At 35.3% G+C, this 20295-nt stretch overlaps 1 protein-coding gene across 7 annotated transcripts in view; it reads right to left on the minus strand.

Moving 5' to 3' along the window:
* The window catches only part of TEX9 (testis expressed 9), a 224101-nt gene that overhangs the window by 78542 nt on the left and 125264 nt on the right, over positions 1–20295 (minus strand). For 6 of the 7 annotated variants that reach the window (XM_059913224.1, XM_059913226.1, XM_059913225.1 and 3 more), the window contains 4 exons: positions 12776–13005; positions 12583–12674; positions 3764–3827; positions 1900–1979 (listed from right to left, as the gene is read on the minus strand). In XM_059913224.1, the coding sequence (XP_059769207.1) occupies positions 1900–1979; positions 3764–3827; positions 12583–12674; positions 12776–12796 (257 nt within the window). In that variant the 5' untranslated portion in view covers positions 12797–13005. The remainder of the gene's footprint in view (positions 1–1899; positions 1980–3763; positions 3828–12582; positions 12675–12775; positions 13006–20295) is intronic. The other variant, XM_059913228.1, reaches the window with a different exon arrangement.

Below are 20295 nucleotides of genomic sequence, written 5' to 3' on the forward strand. Positions count from 1 at the left end.
AGGATTAATCTCCAAAATATACAAACAGCTCATGGAGCTCAATATCAAAAAAACAAACAATCCAGTTAAAAAATGGGCAGAAGACCTAAATAGACATTTCATCAAGGAAGACATACAGATGGCCTAGAGGCACATGAAAGATGCTCAACATCACTAATTATTAGAAAACATGCAAATGAAAACTACAATGAGGTATTGCCCCATGCTGGTCAGAATGGTCATTATCAAACAAGCTAGAAACAATAAATGCTGGAAAGGGTGTGGTGAAAATGGAACCTTCCTACACTGTTGGTGGGAGTGTAAATTGATACAACCACTATGGAAAACAGTATGGAGGTTCCTAAAAAAACTAAAAATGGAACTATTATATGACCCAGCAATCCCACTGCTGGGTATATACCCTGAGAAAACCATAATTCAAAAAGAGACATGCACCACAATGTTCACTGCAGCACTACTTACAATAGCCAGGACATGGAAACAACCTAAGTGTCCATCGACAGAGGGATGGGTAAAGAAGATGTGGCACATATATACAATGGAATATTACTCAGCCATAAAAAGAAACGAAATTGAGTTATTTGTAGTGAGGTGTATGGACCTAGAGTCTGTATACAGAGTGAAGTAAGTCGGAAAGAGAAAAACAAATACTGTATGCTAATGCATATATATGGAATCCAAAAAAAAAAAATGGTACTGATGAACCTAGTTGCAGGGCAGAAATAAAGAGGCAGACATAGAGAATGGACCTGATGACATGGGGTAGGAGGGCAAAGCTGGGGTGAAGTGAGAGTAGCATCAACATATATACACTACTGAAAGTAAAACAGTTGGTTGGTGGGAAGCAGCAGCATAGCACAGGGAGATGGGTTCGGTGCTATGTAATGACCTAGAGGGGTGGGATAGGGAGGATGGGAGGGAGGCTCAAGAGGGACGGGATATGGGTACATGTGTATGCATATGGCTGATTCACTTTGTTGTGCAACAGAAACTAACACGGTATTGTGAAGCAATTATATGCCAATAAAGATCTATTAAAAAAAAAAGGAAAAAGAAAAAATATATTAAAAACAGAACAGTCATATGATCCAGCAATCCCACTTCTGGGTATTTATCTGAAGAAAATGAAAACACTAATTTTTTAATATATATGCACCTCCATGTTCATTGCAACATTATTTACAATAGGCCAGATATGGAAACAACCTAAATGTCCATCAATGGATGAATGAGAAAAGAACATGTGCCTTTATATATATATTAAAGTATTATATAAAATAATATTTATATATATATGTAACTATTACTGAGCCATAAAAAAAGAATGAAATCTTGCCATTTTGACAACATGGATGGACCTCGAGGGCATTATGCTAAGTGAAATAAGTCAGAGAAAGACAAAGGCAAATAAGTGATCTCACTTGTACGTGGAATCTAAAAACAGACAAATAAAAACAAGCCTGTAGATACAGAGAACAGATTGATGGTTGCCAGAGGCTGGTTGGTTGGGAGCAGGCGAAATAGGTGAAAGGAGTCAAAGGGTACAAATTTCCAATTATAAAATAAGTAAATCATAGGGATGTAATGTACAGCATGGAGACTATACTTAATAATACTAATGGCATATTTGAAAGCTGCTAAAAAAGTAGATCTTAAAAGTTTTCATCACAGGGAAAAAAGATTCTGTAACTATGTATGGTAATGGATATTAACTATACTTACTGTGGTGATCATTTCACAATATATACAAATACTGAATCATTGTGTTGTACACCTAAAACCAATATAATGTATGTCAAATATACCTTAATTAAAAAAAAAAAAAACAGAAAACAATCTTAAAGCATTTACCCAGTAAAAAGAAAAAGTTTTTAAGGTGTTTGGGAATTTAAGTCTTACCTTAAACTGTAATCATCTTCCTCTTCATATGATTTAATTTGTGTTGAAATAGACTGAGATCGTACTTCTTGCTGATCTCTCTAGTTAAATAAAACAAAGTCATATAGGAAAATAACGCACAAAACTAGGATATATTCAAGTGCCTTTCTGATCATTAATTATTTCAGAGTTGTCCACAATTTCTATAAAATCAAAGCACAGAATTCTAAAAGCTATGGCATCAAAATAAGATCTGGTACAATGTAGTTTCACCCTTTCATTCATTCTTGGTTAAAAGAGTCAATTCTAAGGCAAAATTGTAAGAATGCCAATGCCTTTATATGATCTTAGCTGACTCCTGCTTCCCAACTACATTAGAGCTTCCATCTTCTGTAACATGCAAAGGAAATAAGGTTCACAAGAAGTGGAAACATAAATCCATTTAATGGATAGAAAAACTTGTCTCAAATCAGAAAAACTTCAATGTTAAGACGACCACATAGAAATGAAAGTGCTAAAAATGAAGCACTAAGAGTGAAAGCCTTTGGAGAAGACGTATTAATATGAAAGTGAAAAAACAAAAATTCAATGTGGCAAAAGTTATATCCATTAGAGGACTCTGATCAGAATACATAATGAATCCCTCACTCTAGTATAATGTTGAGTTTCTGAACATTATTTTCAGAAAAATTATTTTCCTGCTCTTCAGACACTGACAAAAACTAAAAGATGTAATAAAATGTTTATTTTTTAGTAAAATATTTAATTACAAATGCAACTAGTAAATCTGTAACCATTATCTAAATATTACTTGAAATGTTTGTTATATATGTTTCTCATTCCTAAACCAACAAATAATGATGGATCTGTCTAAGACATTAAAATATTGCCTATTCTTCCCTGCCTCCATCAACTCCAAAGTGGGGTGGGGGTGGGATTTAAATGAAAGAGAATTATAAATGAATTAGAATAAAAAATTTAAAAAGTTTGAAAACAGCTACTTTATTCCTCTAAGGAATATAACTATATCCTATCAACTAATATTGGGAATGCTGATACTTAGGGACGGATGCTTAAAGTAGGAATAACCAATTTGGTAGCCAGAATGGGGCAAATATGCTTACATTGTCTAGTGATGTAACCTCAGTACATTTTTCCTGACTATAAATCGGATTATGGTCTAGCCCTAAGAATCTGCGTTACATCCAACTGCAGAGTTTAAGAAACAGGTTACTATCTGAGCATTAATGGTAGTTGTGAACCTTTATTCAGCTTCTGTCCAGAGACCATTTTATTTCTATCCTTACTGAATTACCAGTACTAATTCTATATAGCTACTTGCAAACATTAATCTTAAAATAGTGGGAAATACTATTAAATATTAATGTTCCTATTAATTAGATGATTGGAATATCTAAATGGAAAACACTTTTTCAGTGGCTTTCAGAAAACGTGTGCTGGGCTTCCCTGGTGGCGCAGTGGTTAAGAATCCGCCTGCCAACGCAGGGGACACAGGTTCGAGCCCTGGTCTGGGAAGATCGCACATGCCGCGGAGCAACTAAGCCCATGCACCACAACTACTGAGCCTATGCTCTAGAGCCCGTGCTCCGCAACAAGAGAAGCCACTGCAATGAGAAGCCCACGCACCACAGCGAAGACCCAATGCAGCCAAAAATAAATTAAAAAAAAAAAAATTGTGCTTATCAAAAACATATACATGCCTGTATACACATACTTATGCATATATTGATGTTCAATTTATGATAATTCATTGAGCTGAATATTTATGCTTTGGGCACTTTTTTGTATGTATGTTACACATCAAATTAAAAAGTTAAAAAACTAGCACTTACATGGAATTACTATTAATTGTACATTCACTTACTATTACTTCCTCAGCTTGTCGAACCAGATCAGCCGTTTTTGCCTCTAATTCTGCATTTAAACGCCTAAAAGCAGAAAATAATAATTGTGATAGACTGAAGATTGTAACACAAAAATGAAAGTAATTAAATTTCAATAACTACAATTTAGCTAATCAATAAATGCCAAAACATACATATGACATTTTTGTTACAAAGCTTATCTCCAAATCCCCATGATCCTTCTTCTTTCTGGTGGAAGTTCAAACCATGTAACTCCTAGCCTCTCCCTGGCCATTACTTCAGGTGGAATGGTTTATTTGGGAAGAATAAACTGGGTGGGTTCAACTCAGTTCCACTCTCCATGTCCTTGGGATCAACTCCAATTGGGAACAGGGGTGGGGTGGGGTGTGGAGGGGGCTGATTTCATCAGGGGTGTTCAGGTGACTGGGGAGGTATATCTGGGGTTTAGTGAGCTGACCTGAGGTGGCTCATATCTCAGCTACATACTTCAATATCAGCTTCATCAGGAATACAGGTGATTACTTCGACCTACACCTGCCACTCCTTTTTTTTTTTTTCAATCTATTTGGAATCTAGCAAAGAATAGGAATACTATTTAGTCCAATTAAGACTGTAAGAATAGCAATGCCATTGAGGGAAACCATTTTTAAAGAAAAAATTGCTCATCATCCTACCACCATCATCCAATCATTTTTAAAATTCCCTTCTAATTTTCATCTGTAAGCACACACACAATTTTGTACTGTTCTGCCATAACAATACAGATGGAATATATTTATCTCTATATAATTTTTATAATTAGTGCCTTAAATGGCTATGAAATATTCTAGAGTTGAAGTTAACATAATGTACTAAACCTAAACCATTCCCCCTGTTAGCTGAAGTCCCCTTCTCAGTTTTAAAGGTTAACATTATAATAAACATCTTCAAAAGCATGTAACTTTTAAATTCTATTCATAGGTCACATTTCTAGACTATCTAGGCTCTTCTGAAGTTATATGAAGAAAATACGCAGAGCAATTTTTAAAATGAGATACCTTGTTTTTTTAGATATGTGATTCAGAAGTACCACAAACCAGTGATGACTCCCACCCCCAGGAAGAAAAAAAGCAGCATCATATCTCTTCTTAAAAAAGTCTGATGTTTTAAGAAATATTTTTATATCTTAGGATGAGTTAATCAAAATAAAAATATCTAATAAAAACTTAAAGTTGTATTCAAGATGCCTTTACCTGATTTTTCAAATTTCCTTAACAAGAACCATTAGAGGTTTCTGGTCAATAGAGCAGGCTGAGATAAATCAAAAGGCTATTCTTCTGCTCCCAAACCCATAGAAATCCTGGATAAAATATAATGAAGGAAATATTGCTAAACTTAAACTCAGGAAAGGAAAATACCCTGGCACTAAAAATAAAGCACCAACTCAAAATGAGAGCAGTAAACAGGAACAGAAGCCAGAACAGCTTAACAGCTAGAAACTGATGCACATGAGAGAGTCATGAAGGGCTACACCTGTGAACCACAGACCACAAAAACACTACCCATAACCTTAGGTGAATGGAAATGAAACTAGAGCCATGTGTGGAAAAGATTCCCTTGTGAGTAATCAGAGCACACAGGAGTGTAGTCCAAGTTCATCTTACCCAGATGGTACAGGGACACTATGCCAAAACTTTAATATAGAAAGCTGGCTTAGAACCAGTGAAATCTCTGATAAGCTAATAAAGTTAAATGCAAAACCACCCTTAGAGATTTACTCATCTAGAACACATGCAACTCTCTCAGAAAGCAAACCCTACTAAAGATGTCTTCACAAAGGTAACAAATTGCATTAAGAAACAAGTGCCCAGGAGGGACAATCAACAGATTGTTATGTCTTTCCTTCTACTAACTTTGGGTTTTGTTTGTTCTTCTATTTCTAATTCCTTTAGGTGTAAGGTTAGGTTGTTTATTTGAGATTTTTCTTGTTTCCTGAGGCAGGCTTGTATCGCTATAAACTTCCGTCTCAGAACTGCTTTTGCTGCATCCCATACAATTTGGATTGCTGTGTTTTCATTTTCATTTGTCTCCAGGTATTTTCTGATTTCCTCCTTGATTTCTGCAGTGATCCACTGGTTTAGTAGCATATTTTTTAGCCTCCACATGTTTGTGTTTTTTGCAGTTTTTTTCTTGTAGGTGATTTCTAATCTCATAGTACTGTAGGTGGAAAAGATGCTTGATATGATTTCAATTTTCTTAAATTTACTGAGACTTGTTAGCTAGCATGTGATCTTGAAAAGAATGTGTATTCTGTTGCCTTTGAATAGAATACTATGTATTCTGTTTGGTCTAACGTGTCATTTAAGGCCAGTGTTTCCTCATTGATTTTTCTGTCTGAATGATCTGTCCATTGATGTAAGTGGGGTGTTAAAAGTTCCCTACTATTATTGTGTTACTGTACGTCATGTCTGTTGTCATTTGCACTATGTATTTAGATACTCCTATGTTGGGTGCATATATATTTATAATTGTTATATATTCTTCTTGGATTGATCCATAATCATTATACTACAAAGCTACAGTAGCCAAAACAGTATGGTACTGGAACAAAACCAGACACACAGATCAATGGAACAGAATAGTGAACCCAGAAACAAACCCACACTTATATGGGCAATCTATGACAAAGGAAGCAAAAATATACAATGAGGAAAAGACAGTCTTTCAATAAGTGGTGCTGGGACGACTGGACTGTTACATGTAAAAGAATGAAATTAGAACATTTTTTCATACCATATTCAAAAATAAACTCAAAATGGATTAAAGACTTAAATGTAAGACCATAAACCATAAAACTCCAGAAGAAAACAGAGGCAGAACACTCTGACATAAACCACAGCAGTAATTTTTGGATCTGTCTCCTAAGGCAGAGGAAACTAACTAACTAAATAAATAATAGGACCTAATTAAATTTATAAGGAAAGGAAAGGAAAAGAAAGCATTGACAAAATTAAAAGACAATCTACTGAATGGGAGAAAATATTTGCAAATGATATGACCAACAAGGGTTTAATGCCCAAACTATATAAATAGCTCAAACTACTCAATATCAAAAAAACAAATAACCTGGTTAAAAAATGGGCAGAAGACCTGAATAGACATTTTCCCGCAGAAGAACACAGATGGCCAACTGGCACATGAAATGCTCAACACTGTTAATCATCAGAGAAATGCAAAGCAAAACTACAATAAGGTATCACCTCACACCTGTCAGAATGGCTATCATCAAAAAGACCACAAATAACAAATGTTGGCAAGGATGTGGAGAAAAGGGAACCCTTGTGCACTGTTGGTGGGAACGTAAATTGGTGCAGCCACTGTGGAAAACAGTATGGCAGTTTCTCAAAAACTTAAAGATATAACTACCATATGACCCAGTAATTCCACTCCTGGATATATATCCAAAGAAAATGAAAACATTACTCTGAAGAGATATATGCACCCCAATGTTCATAGCAGCATTATTTACAATAGCCAAGATATGGAAGCAACCTCCATGTTCATCAACAGATGAATGGATAAAGAAGATGTGAGATATATCTATCTATCTATATATATATCTGCATACATATCATGGAATACTATTCAGTTATAAAAAAGAATGAAATTTTGCCATTTGCAACAACATGAATGGACCTGGAGGGTATTATGCTTAGTGAAATAAGTCAGAGAAAGACAAATACTGTGTGTTATCACTTATGTGTGGAATCTGAAAAATGAAGCAAATAATGAATATAACAAAAAAGAAACAGACCCATATATGTAGAGAACAAACAAGTGGTTACCAATGGAGAGAGGGAAGGGGGGAGGAGCACAATAGGGGTAAAGGATTAAGAGATACAAATTACTATGTATAAAATAAATAAGATACAAGGATATATTGTACAGCACAGGAAATATAGCCATTATTTTATAATAACTTTAAATGGAGTATAATCTATAAAAGTTTTGAATCACTATGCTGTATACCTGAAAATAGTATAATGTTGTAAATCAAGTATACTGCAACAAAACAAAAAGAAAAATGACAAATATTTGAAACTTGAAGAATATAGCGAGAAACATAAAACAAAAGACAATACTTTTTTAAAAAAGAGATAATGCTGAGAATGTTCCAGAAATGACTAAATATAGGGACCTCAAGCAGAATTAAGAAAACAAATCCACACCTGTACACATCATAATGAAACTGCAGAACTTCAAAGACAAGGAGAATGTTCTTTAAATTACAAAGCAAATATTTAAAAAGAAGAGAGAAAAATAGTCTACCAGCATGACTATCTTAAAAGCTGGCAGTAGATGCCTTATCAATATCTCTAGATTCCAATGGACAATGAAATGGTATCTTTAATGGACCATCGGGAGGTGGGGGGGCAGGGACTAGCCATTTCGAGTTCTATATTCAGCTAAACAATCTTTGAAGAATAAGTGCAAAGTAACAAAATTTTCGGGTAAGACTGGAGAATTTAAGACTCCAATTTTCATACAGAGAAGTAATGAATGGTCTATGCTTCAGAAAAGAGGAAATTGAACCCAGAAAAAAATGCAAAGAAATGAGAAAACATGATGATAAATCTAAATTAGTACAGAATATGAAAATAACAGGTAAGCGTATTCAAAGCAAAGGGGAAATAAGTATTATATAACTTGACAAATGACGGAAACCAAGTTAAAGCATTCTAAGGTCTTTCCAAACCAGTAAAGGAACAATAAAGACATAATGAAAACTCATTCAACCAACAAAAGACAGAAAAAAAAAAACCAAAGAAAAGGCATAAATAGAAAACAAAAATAAGACGGCCCAAACAACTTCAAATTAATAAACAAAATAATGTAAATAAATTCACTCATTAGAAGGCAGAAATTACCAGACAATATAAAAGAAATGCTCTTCATAAAGCTAAATGACATAAAAAGTTTGAGAATAAAGGAATGAAAAAGATATAACAGACACTACATAATAACAAAAGGAATTATTCATCAAGAGGATTTAAATAAATCAAACAATATAGCCCCCACACAAAATTGGACACAATTATAAGGAGAAATTTTTAAATCATAATTATAGCTGATTTCAGTACATCTCTAACAGAAACCAATACAGCTACTAGAAAAAAAAAATGGTGATGATACTGATGTTATGGACAGCAACATTAATTAGCTTGATCTAAGATATGAGTCAACAAATAGTGAATACACTTTCTATCAAAGAACACACAGAATATTTACAAAAATTCAACATGTACCTGGTCACAACTAAGTTTCAAACATTTTTGAAAATCAATATTATATACATTCTCTGACCACAGTACAATTAAAAATAAATTATAAAATAACAAAAATAAAACAAACAAGCAAACAAACAGATGCTTGGGAACTACAAAAACACACTCCTAAAATCATCACTATGAAAAATCATAAAATATTTAAAACTAAATAACCACAAAAGAAATATATATATCAAAACAGATACTGAAAAACCGATACGCTGTGGTTGGAGAGAAATATACAGAAATTAAATGTATGTATTAAAAAATAAGAAAAACTAAACTAAAAAAAGAAACTAAAAAAAGAAGAAATAAATCCACCATTAGAAGAGAGAGAAATAATAGAGGTAAGACTAATCAAAAAAAAATTTAAATCACATAGATTAGCAATAAAACCAAAAGCTAATTCTGTGAAAAGACCAATAAAACATATACACCTCCCAGCAAGACTGACAGAAAAGTCCCCAAAAGAAGGTGTGTATAAGGTTACAGATACAGTCAAGACTTAAAACATAAGAGCATAATTAGAATAAATGTATGTTAATACATTTTAAAACATACATGAAGTGGACACTTTTCCAGAAAACTAGCAAATAACCAAAATTTATTCTGGATGCAAAAATTATTAAAGAAACTGCATTCACAGGCAAAAAAACACACCCACACTAGACTCAGTTTCACAATTTTAATCAAAGGGCAGATGATCTCTGATTACAAGAAGCTTCCAAGAACAGACTAAAACGAAAAAGGAAAACTATTCAGCTTATTTTATGTGGCTAGGATAATAATCACATCAAAATCAGAAAGGCAAAGAGCTAGAAAAAAGTGCAAGACCAATTTCATTTCTGTTTATAGATGAAAAATAACCTCCATAAAATTAAAGCAATCTAATCCAGGGGACTTTAAAAGAAAACAAGAAATCTGCCTTTGTAGTTCAGTATGTTAAAACATTAAACGAGGGGGTGAAAAAAATTTCATCGCCTAAATAAATTTGGGGGGGAAAAAGCTTTGTTAAAATTTAACATTCATTCAAAATACAAATTAAGGGTATAATACTGCATATCAGCTATCCTTAATTAAAAAATAAAGAATTAAGGGAAACAGCGTCCTTAAGCCTGATTAAAAAAATACCAAAACGCTACAGCAAACCTCAAATGTAGTGATAAATTATTAAAAGTGGGCTCCTGAAAATCATAACTAAGATAAAAATGCTTACCATTACTTTTTCTATTTCATATTGCACTGGAAGTTCTAACCAGATCAAGAAAAAGGATGCAGAAGAAATTGTAAAGTGACAAAACTATCACAATTTGCATATGATATAACTGTCTTTATAAAAAACTCAACGGACTCTGCAGAATAAGACAGTTCAGCAGAGCTGACAATCTATATAAATATAGGTCTAGGATCAACATACAAAAATCAGTAATGTTTCTATACATATAACCAATTAGAAAATGTAGTAGAAAAAGAGCCATTCATTATAGCAAGAAAAAACTATAAGGTACCTTGAAAAAATTGTACATGCAAGACTCTTATGTAGTAATATGATAAAATATTATTAATGGATACCCAAAACACCCACATGTAAATAGAGATATATCACATTCGTGGAAGGGCAGATTCAACAGCATAAAGATGTCAGTTCTCTGCAAATTAATCTATAAATCCAATGTAATTGGCATTTATGGGCAAGAAGTTTGGGGGAAGGCTTGCCCTTCCAGTTATCAAGATCAATTAAACCAGATGTCACGTAATCTTATTGTTTAGCTCTCTGGTTTTATGATATACGCACAAGGCATGGAATATCTATTGACTTGAGTGATCAGCATATTCCTTGGTTTACTGTCTCATATAGTGATTATTTCCTCCAACTATTTGACAGGAGCTGATTGTAAAAGATTCTGGATTGGGATCCCTGGAAAGTGCTGTGTTCATTTGATTAAAACAACATCCCCATATGCTTACCACCAAGACAACATGTGGCAAAATACTCTGTTATGAACTCATATTCTTGCCTATAAGGATGGCCAGACATTTCACCCTTACGCATAGTGCTGATCACAAATTTCAAGCAGTGCCTGGGAGCTACTCTGTTCAAACACCTCAGATTTGCACACCTCAGAGTGCATATAACAGAACAAGTAACAACTGGGAGTCTTTACCACAAAACTTTTGCTAAAATAGAATAGTCCTTATAGATGCCTGACTTTGATCAGGACCATACCCTTAATGAAGGGCCAGATGCAAATAGATCCTTAAATAACCAAATGAATTAACCTAATCAGTGCATGTATTTAGCACTATCTGGTGCATGGTAAAGAAAACAAATGTTTTGGGTTGAAAACAGCTGATTCAGAGCTGTATATGAACAACAGAACCATTGATTAAGTACACTCATACTTGAATAATAGGCCCATTTCATCAAGCAGTGGAAGATCACTGTTTCTACATGCAAGTTGACACGTGTCTAGTTTATCTAAAGAAAGTACACTTCAGTTTTAACTCTAAACATGCTTTAATTTTAAGTACAGATCATTTGGTAACTCTATGTTAAACCATTTGAGGAACTGCCAGAATCTTTCCCAAGTTTTAAATTAAATTACGTTAAATTAAAAAGGTGAATTTTTAAAATATAATTTTTTTGGTAAGGGTATATACGAGGGCAAATAAAGGACATGGTCTCTGACCTTGTGGAACTAACAGTCCAGTGGAGGAAACAGACAAAAAGTAAACAAATGAATTTACTGTAACAAGTTATGCTAATTACAACGAAAATTTAATTACACAATTAAAACAGAGTAATGGGGAGCCTACTTGTCATAGTCAAGAAAGGCCATTCTGGTTGGCAAAAAGGAGAGAGGTCAAGATCACACAAGAGGTAGGAGCCAGGTGTGACAGAGCTTTTGAAGTGCAAATGGAAACCACTGCAAAGTTTTAGACAAAGGAGTGACAAGATAAAATTAAAAGATTACTCTGACCGCTGCATGAAAACCGGGGGATGAAGAGTGGAGTGGTCCAAGAATGAAAGCACATGTTGTCAGGATAGCTGTAATTACACTGACAGCAGATAAGGAAGGAAAATCCTCCCAACACCACCAAATGCGGATGAGAACGGTAATTCCAAATGCCCTGAGAAACATGCTTTCAGTTTAGAAACCAAACCTAAAAGAAATTTACATACGTAAACTCTAGGAACTTGAAATTAAGTGGAATTCCTTTAACTAGAAACGAATAGTTATTCGTGGCAATTCCTGCTATCCAAACTACTTCTAGCGGTATCGTCTCGCTGACGAACAGGTTTACTCACTTGGGTTAAATTTTCGCCCACTTTCAACAGCTACGAGGTCGCAGCTCAAGTTAAAAAGATAAAGAAGGGCAAGCGAACGGGATGATAAACTGCTGGACAGTGAATGGTCCCAAAGATCCAGTCAGTCACCAGGAAAAGTATTTGTAAGCAGCCTCATTTAAGTGAAAGAAAGAAGGAAAAGCTGAACCGCCAAATTTCTTACTTATATTCTTCCTCCTTGGCGAGGAGGTCCCGACGAGGTGTGGAAGGTTGCTGAACGCGTGGTGGAAGCGGAGTCCCTGAAACGCCCCGTCTCTGTAAAAGAGACACTTTCAGACCCAAAGTTAAATGAATTCCAGTGTCCGCAGGACCGCCCGAAACCTAGCTGCTACCCAGCAGTGTAGAGTTGAACTAACCTTAAAACTTCGCCCCGCCATCTTTCGCGGCCGCGACGCCGTTACCGAGGCAACGACGCATCTTCCCGCGAGAGTTACGACAACACGAGCGGCCTCCAGCCGGGGGGGCGATTCTGTCCACGCCCATACTGTTGGCAGAAAATAGCGCGAGGCTGCGGCGGGGCTGAGAACTGGGGAGTGGGCTCTGCGGCTTTTCCGCCCTTCGCCGGTAAGCGCTAACGTCTGTCCTGCTGCAAGAACAGAAGAAGCCGAAGTAGTGCGTTGATTTATAAATTCTTAAGTTGGCGATGGAGGGGTTTCAACCAAGGAAGACAGGTCCATCTCTAATACTCAGTAGGAAGCAAGCTAGTAAAGCTCCTCCTCTGTTGTGGTTTTTCCAAACTAAGTGGCCAATTTGACCTACAGCTGTTTTGTTTAAAACGAACTATTTAGTGGGATTCCAAGTTTTGACTTCTCACATTTATTTATAGCATGGTTAAAAGCTCAGGCTCTCAAGGCAGTCGTCTAAATTCATGTCCTGGGTCTGCCACTTACTAGCTTGGGCAAATCATTATCTTAGCTACTTCATCCGTGAAGTGGGGGTAAGAATAGTGCCCATCTCACAGAGTTACTATGAGGGGTAAGTGCATTTGTGCTTAGGATTGTGCCTGAACACAGTAAGCAGTCAAAAATTCCAGTTTTTTTGGAATTAACTTGGGAATCCAGAAATAAACTTCACATTTAAGGTCAACTGATCTTCAACGAAGGTAACAAGACCATTCAATGGGGGAAAGAATAGTCTTTTCAACAAGTGGTACTGGGATAAGTGGATGTCCACATGTAAAAGAATGGAGTTGAACCCTTATCTCACACCATGTACAAAAATCAACTCAGAATGGATCAAAGGCCTAACCTCAAAAGCTAAAACCATAAAGCTCTTTAAAGAAAACATAGGTATAAATATTCATGAATTAGGTGATGATTTCTTAGAAATGACACCAGAAACACAAGCAAAGAAAGAAAAATCAATAAACTAGACATCATCAAAATTAAAAACATTTCATTTTAAAGGATACCATAAATAAAATGAAAAGACAAACCACAGAAAGGGACGTAAATTTTGCACATCTTTTATTTAGTAAGAGACCTGTCTAGAATATAAAAGAGCTATTTTTAAAATGGGCAAGTATCCTGAACAGGCATTCCTCCAAAGAAGATATACATATAGCCAAAAAGGAGATGAAAAGGTGTTCAAAATCATTAGTCTTCAGGGAAGTGCAAATCAAACCATAATGAGATACCGCTTCACACCAGCTAAGATAACTATAATAAAAAAAGATGGACAATAACAAGGGTTGGAGAAAATGTGGTGAAATTCAAACCTTCAAACGCTGTTGGTAGGAATACAAAATTGTGCAGCCACTGTGGAAAACAGTCTGGCAGTTTCTCAAAAGTTCACACATAAAGTTACCACATGATCCAGCAGCCCACTCCTAGCTATATACCCAAGAGAAATGAAAACATATACCCTCACAAAAAGTTGTACACAAATGTTTATTGCAGAAAAGACAAAAAGTGGAAATGACTCAAATGATAATAAACTGATTAATAGGTAAATAAAAAGTAGTATATTCGTACAATGGAATATTATTCAGCACCAGAAAGGAATGAAGTACTGATGCATACCACAATATGGATGAACCTTGAAAATATGCTATATGAAAGAAGCAATTCACAAAAAAACCACATATCATATGATTCCATTCTAATAGGACCACATATTATATGAAATGTCCAGAATAGGCAAATCTATAGAGACAGAAAGTAGTTCAGTGGTTGCCTAGCCCTGGCAGATGATGGGGGGGTTGACTAAAGGGTTGCAAGATTTTTTTGGTGGGGGAGGGGTAATAAAAATGTTCTAAAATTGATTGTGCTGATGGTTGCACAACTCTGTGACTATACTAGTACACTTTATATGGGTGAATGGTGGGTATGTGAAATACATCACTCAAGCTGTTAAAACATTAAAAATAAATTATTAAAATTAAAAAGTCAAAAGATGGGAAAAGTTATGCCATACTAGCACTAATCAAAAGAAAGCTGGAGTAGCTACATTAATTTCAAACAAAGTGATTTCAGAACCAGAAAAACTGTCAGGGATAAAGAGGAGCACTACATAATGATAAAGAGGTCAACTCTCCAAGGAGATATAACGATCCTTAATGTGTATGAACCAAAAAGTTGAGTGTCAGAATGCATGAGGCAAAAACTAATAGGAGTGCAAAGAGATACAGAAAAATGCACAAATACATTGGGAAACATCAACACCCCATTTTCAGTCATTGATAGTTCAGGCAGGCAGAAAATCAGTAAGGATATAATTGCCCTAAACAGCATTATCAATCTGATCTAATGGACATTTAGAGAATACTCCATCCAACAACAGCAGAATACACATCCTTCTCAAGGTCACACAGAACATTTACCAAGAGAGACTACATCCGGGCCACGAAATGCACATTAATAAATTTAAAAGTATAGAAATCATATTTGTTCCCTAGAATTGCTGTAAGAAAGTACCACAGACTGGGTGGCTTAAAACAAAAGAAATTTATTGTTTCACAGTCTGGAGACTGGAAGTCCAAAATCAGGGTGTTGGCAGGGCCATGCCCCCTTTGAAACCTGTAGGGGAGAATCCTTCCTTGCATCTTCCTAGCTTCTGGTGGTGGCTGTCACTCCTTGGCATTCCTTGGCTTGTAGCTGCATCATTCCACTCTCTGCCTCTGTAATCACATAGCATTCTCCCTGTGTGTGTCTGTCTTCACGTCGCATTTCTTCCAGTCATACTGGATTAGGACCCACCCTAATGACTTCATGCTAACTTGATTACATCTGTAAAGACCCAATTTCCAAATAAGGTCATATTCACAGGTTAAGGGGAGGGGTGTGTATGTGATGGGTTAGGACTTCAGCATGTCTTTTGGGGGACCACAATTCAACCTGTAACAGAAATTATATAAACTATCTTTTCTGAGGCCATGATGGAAATAATCTAGAAATAAATAACAGAAAAATAGCTGTAAAATCCCAAAATATTTGGAGATTAAATACACACTTTAAAATAATACATGGGTCAAAGAAGTCCAAAGAGAAATTTAAAAGTATTTTGAGCTCAATGAAAATGAAAATACAATTTATCAAAACCTGTAGGATACAATGAAAGCAGCACTTAGAATTTTAGCATTAAATGTATATATTAGAAAAGAAGGTAAATCTAAAATCAACAATCTAAGGTTCCACCTTGGGCAATGAGAGAAAGAAGAGCAATTTAAGCTTAAGGAGAGCAAAAGAAAAGAAATAATAAAAATTAGAACAGAAATCAACGGAATTGAAAACAGGAAAACAACAGAGAAAATCACAGAAACCAAAATCTGGTTCTTTGAAAGGATCAATAAAATCAATAAACCTCTAGCCATACTAACCAAGGAAAAAAGCAAAGGCACGAAATTACCTGTTGTGTTCTTTTATGTGATGGTCAGTCAGGTCAGTCAGGTGCAACCACAAGAGAAGGTATAGAAGAGGCTCATGAAAACAAAGTTCATTATACTCACAGGTCCTAGAATTGGGAGGCACAGCGTGCCACGCAGAGATATATGGAAAAGCCTCAGAGTAGTTAGGAGGCAGAAAACATGAGTGAAGGGAAAACCTAGACTACCCTATAGAAAAAGCAAGGCAGAGTGAACAGTTTAGGATTGGCTAGTTTGAATCATTTCAGCAGACTTTAAGCTTTAGGGTCTGTTCCTAGTTGCCTGGTATCTGGCCCTGGGATGATTAAAACAGAGGAATATTGCCTCCTGAGGTGTACAGGCCAGATAAAGGAGGTATGACTCTGCATTGGTCAGTTGGTATATTTAAGGTACACTCCTGTCTGAGCCCTTTGCTATCTCCAAGAATTGGCTATGCCAAGGAATCTCTCCCCAGCCAGAAAGCCTTTTTAAGATGTAAAAACATAATAATATACAGAAAAAATGTTTAAATAAACACTACAATACCATTATCAGAAATGGAATAGGGATCATCTTTAATTATCCCATGAACACTAAAAGAAAAATAAAGGAATACTATCAGCAACTGTATACCCAGAAATTTGATAAATTAGATGAAATCAACCAATTCCTTGAAAGATGCAAACTATCAAAATTCACTCAAGGAGAAATAGATAATCTGAGTATCAAGGACTGAATCAATAACTTTCCAAGAAAGAAAGCACCAGGCCCAGATGGTTTCACTGATGAATTCAACCAACATTCAAGAATGAAATGATACCAATTCTCCACAATCTCTTCTAAAAAATGGAAATAAAGGGAACACTTCCTAACTTATTCTATGAGTCCAGCATTACCCTAATACCAAAAGCAGTTAAGGACATTATAAGAAGAAAAAACTATGGACTGATATCTCTCATGAACATAGATGTAAAAGTCTTTAACACATATTAGCAGATTGAATCCAACAATGTACAAAAAGAATTATACAACACAACCAAGTGGGATTTATTCTAGGTGAATAAGGACAGTTCAACATCCTAAAATCACTCAGTATAATTTAGTACATAAAGAGGATAAAGAGGAAAAATCATACAAGCATACAAATTGATGCAGCAAAAGCTTTTGAGACAATCCAACAACATTCCTGGTAAAAATTCTCAGCAAACTAGCAATAGAGAGGAACTTCCTCAACTTGATAAAGAGCATCTACAAAATACCTACATCTAGCATCATAGTTAATAGTGAGAAACTGAATGCTTTCCTCCAAAGATCAGGAACAAGACAAGGATATCCTCTCTCACCATTCTTATTTACTCTCACACCTAAAGTCCTAGCTAATAATAAGGCAAGAAAAGGAAATAAAAGGTATACAGATTAGAAATGAAGAAATAAAATACCTTCGTTTGCAGATGACGTGAGTGTCTATGGAGAAATCCCAAGGAATCAACAAAAATCTCCTGGAACTTATAAGCAAGATTGATAAAACAAAATGTAGTATATACATACAATGAAATTTGGATACACATTATACGATGGATGGACCTTGAAAACATGCTAAGTGAAATAAGCCAGACACAAAAGAACAAATATTGTATGATTCTACTTATATGAGGTATCTAGAATAGACAAATTCAGAGACAGAAAATAGAATAGAGGTTACCAGGAGATGGGGAGAGAGGGGACTGACGTGTTATTTTTTTAAGGGGTACAGAGTTTCTGTTTGGGATGATCAAAAAGTTCTGGAAATGGACGATTGTGATCACTGAACAATGTTATGAATATATTTAATGCCACCAGATTGTAAACTTAAAAATAGTTACAATGGTAAATTTTATGTTATGTATATTTTTCTACAGTAAAAAAATTCCAATAGAGGGGCAGCCTACAAAATACCTGATCAGTACTCCTGAAAACTATCAAGGTCAGGCAAAGCAAGGAAAGTTTGAGAAACTGTCACAACCAAGAGGAGCCTAAGGAAACATGACAAGTTAATGTAAAGTGGTATCCTGGATCGAATCCAGGAGCGGGAAAAGACATTAGGTTTAAAGACCAAAGAAATCTGAATAAACTATGGACTTAGTTAATGACAGTGTATCAATAATGGTTCATTAATTCTAACAAATGTACTATACTAATGTAAGATGTTAATAATAAGGGAAATTGGGTGCAGGATATATGGGAACTCTGTACCCTATTCTCAGTTTTTCTGTAAATCTAATTCTGTTCTAAAAAATAAAGTCTATTTTTTAAAAAATAAGCTGAAAGAGACTTCTTCTCCAAAAGAATTGTAAGCTAAATCATCTGGGGCATCCTTGTACTGCAAAACAACCAGATTCTATTAAAACAAACAAACCATCAAATGGACAAATATATATGCATTGCTGAAAACTTGAAGAAAGCAGAGAAAATTTCTATGTATCCTGCTGACATCACCCCCTCCAGCTCTTTGCTCCCTCAAATAAACAAAACTGATTCTGTGAATAGGCAATTAAAAATAAAGGGACTAATCTGAGAAAATGCCCATAAAAGAACTGTGCTCAGTCTGTGTTTAAGTCAACAGTAATATGAAGGAGCTGAACTTGAGACCCTTGCTCTAAGCTACTAAACTAAATGAAAAAGGCTAAAGTAGTTCCAGACTGGTAGTGCCCCCAGGCTCCCAGCAGAATCAAACACAAATCCTCTTCAGAGAAAAACATCTCTAACTAAGCCCACCAGATTCTGGGATTAAGATCAAGAAAATGTGAGTTCACCATCAAAAATCACGAAGCATAAAGGAAACAAATCACCATTAGTGAAAAATGGGAAGAAATAATAAATATTTAGAACTCCCAAGAGAGAGATTAAAATTGTATCAGCTGTGAAATGTAGAATATCCATTTAGAAAATATTTAAAGAAATAAGGGATAGAATCATAATGATGAGCAAGCAACAAGAGACTATCAGGAATGACCAAGCAAATGTGACAAATACTCAAATTAAGCTTTCAGACATCAAATACACATTTGTTGAAATGAAAGCACTCAGTGGATGGGTTGAATGGCAGATTAGACACAGATGATTTGTAAAGCATAAAATATCTAAGAAAATTATCCAGAATGAACAGAGAATGATAAGGACATGGGAAATACAAAAGAAATGTTAAACAATTGCAGAAGTTAGACTGAGAAGGTCTGACATATAAATAAGCAGATTCCAAGGACAGATTTTTAGAATTGAGAAGCAATATTACAAAAGTTAATTACTTAGAATCTTCTAGGATTTAGGAAAGACATGAATGCACAAATTCAAGAAGCACAGAGTGTCACAAAGAGGATAAATTTAAAAATCTATTCTTATGCCTGTCATAAAATCCAAAACACCAAAGAAAAAGAAAAGATCTTTAAAGCAGCTAAAGAGAAAAAAGACAGACAACCTAGAAAGAAGCAATTAGACTGAAAGCAGATGTTTTAATAGCAGTACTGGAAGCTAGAAGACACTAAAATAATAAGTGAAATCCTAGGATAATAAGCCCCATTATAAATGAGAATTTGGGTCAAATATGACTGGTGATTAATCACCAATTAATCATTAATGATTGGCTGCCTTTTGCCTAGCCCCAAATTGGTTAGGATAAATTTTATCTTCTGGGATAGGAATGTGGATGGGGTACAGGATATGGAGGAAAGGGTAAGGCTGGGTGAGAAAAAAGTAAGCACACTATGCCAGGAAACAGGGAGGCAGGGGCCCTTTACTGCCGTTATTCTTCTAGCTAAATCTCCTTTGATTAGACTGACTAAATGGGCTCCAGCTAAACAGGAGGTTACTATTAATGCTGCCACTGACCTGGAAGTTCCAGCCAGTGAGACAGGATCCAGAACTGGCACCACTGATGTTTATTTTGAAGCAGACAGCCACCACCAAGTGGTGCTAAACCACAACCAGGATGAGCAAAGATTTTAATTATAGAGCCAGACCACTAGAACTTCTAGCCAATCAGCTAGACAGACTCAGATG

The sequence above is a fragment of the Balaenoptera ricei genome, chromosome 2 (genome assembly GCF_028023285.1).
Source record: "Balaenoptera ricei isolate mBalRic1 chromosome 2, mBalRic1.hap2, whole genome shotgun sequence".
Classification (NCBI taxonomy): Eukaryota; Metazoa; Chordata; class Mammalia; order Artiodactyla; family Balaenopteridae; genus Balaenoptera; species Balaenoptera ricei.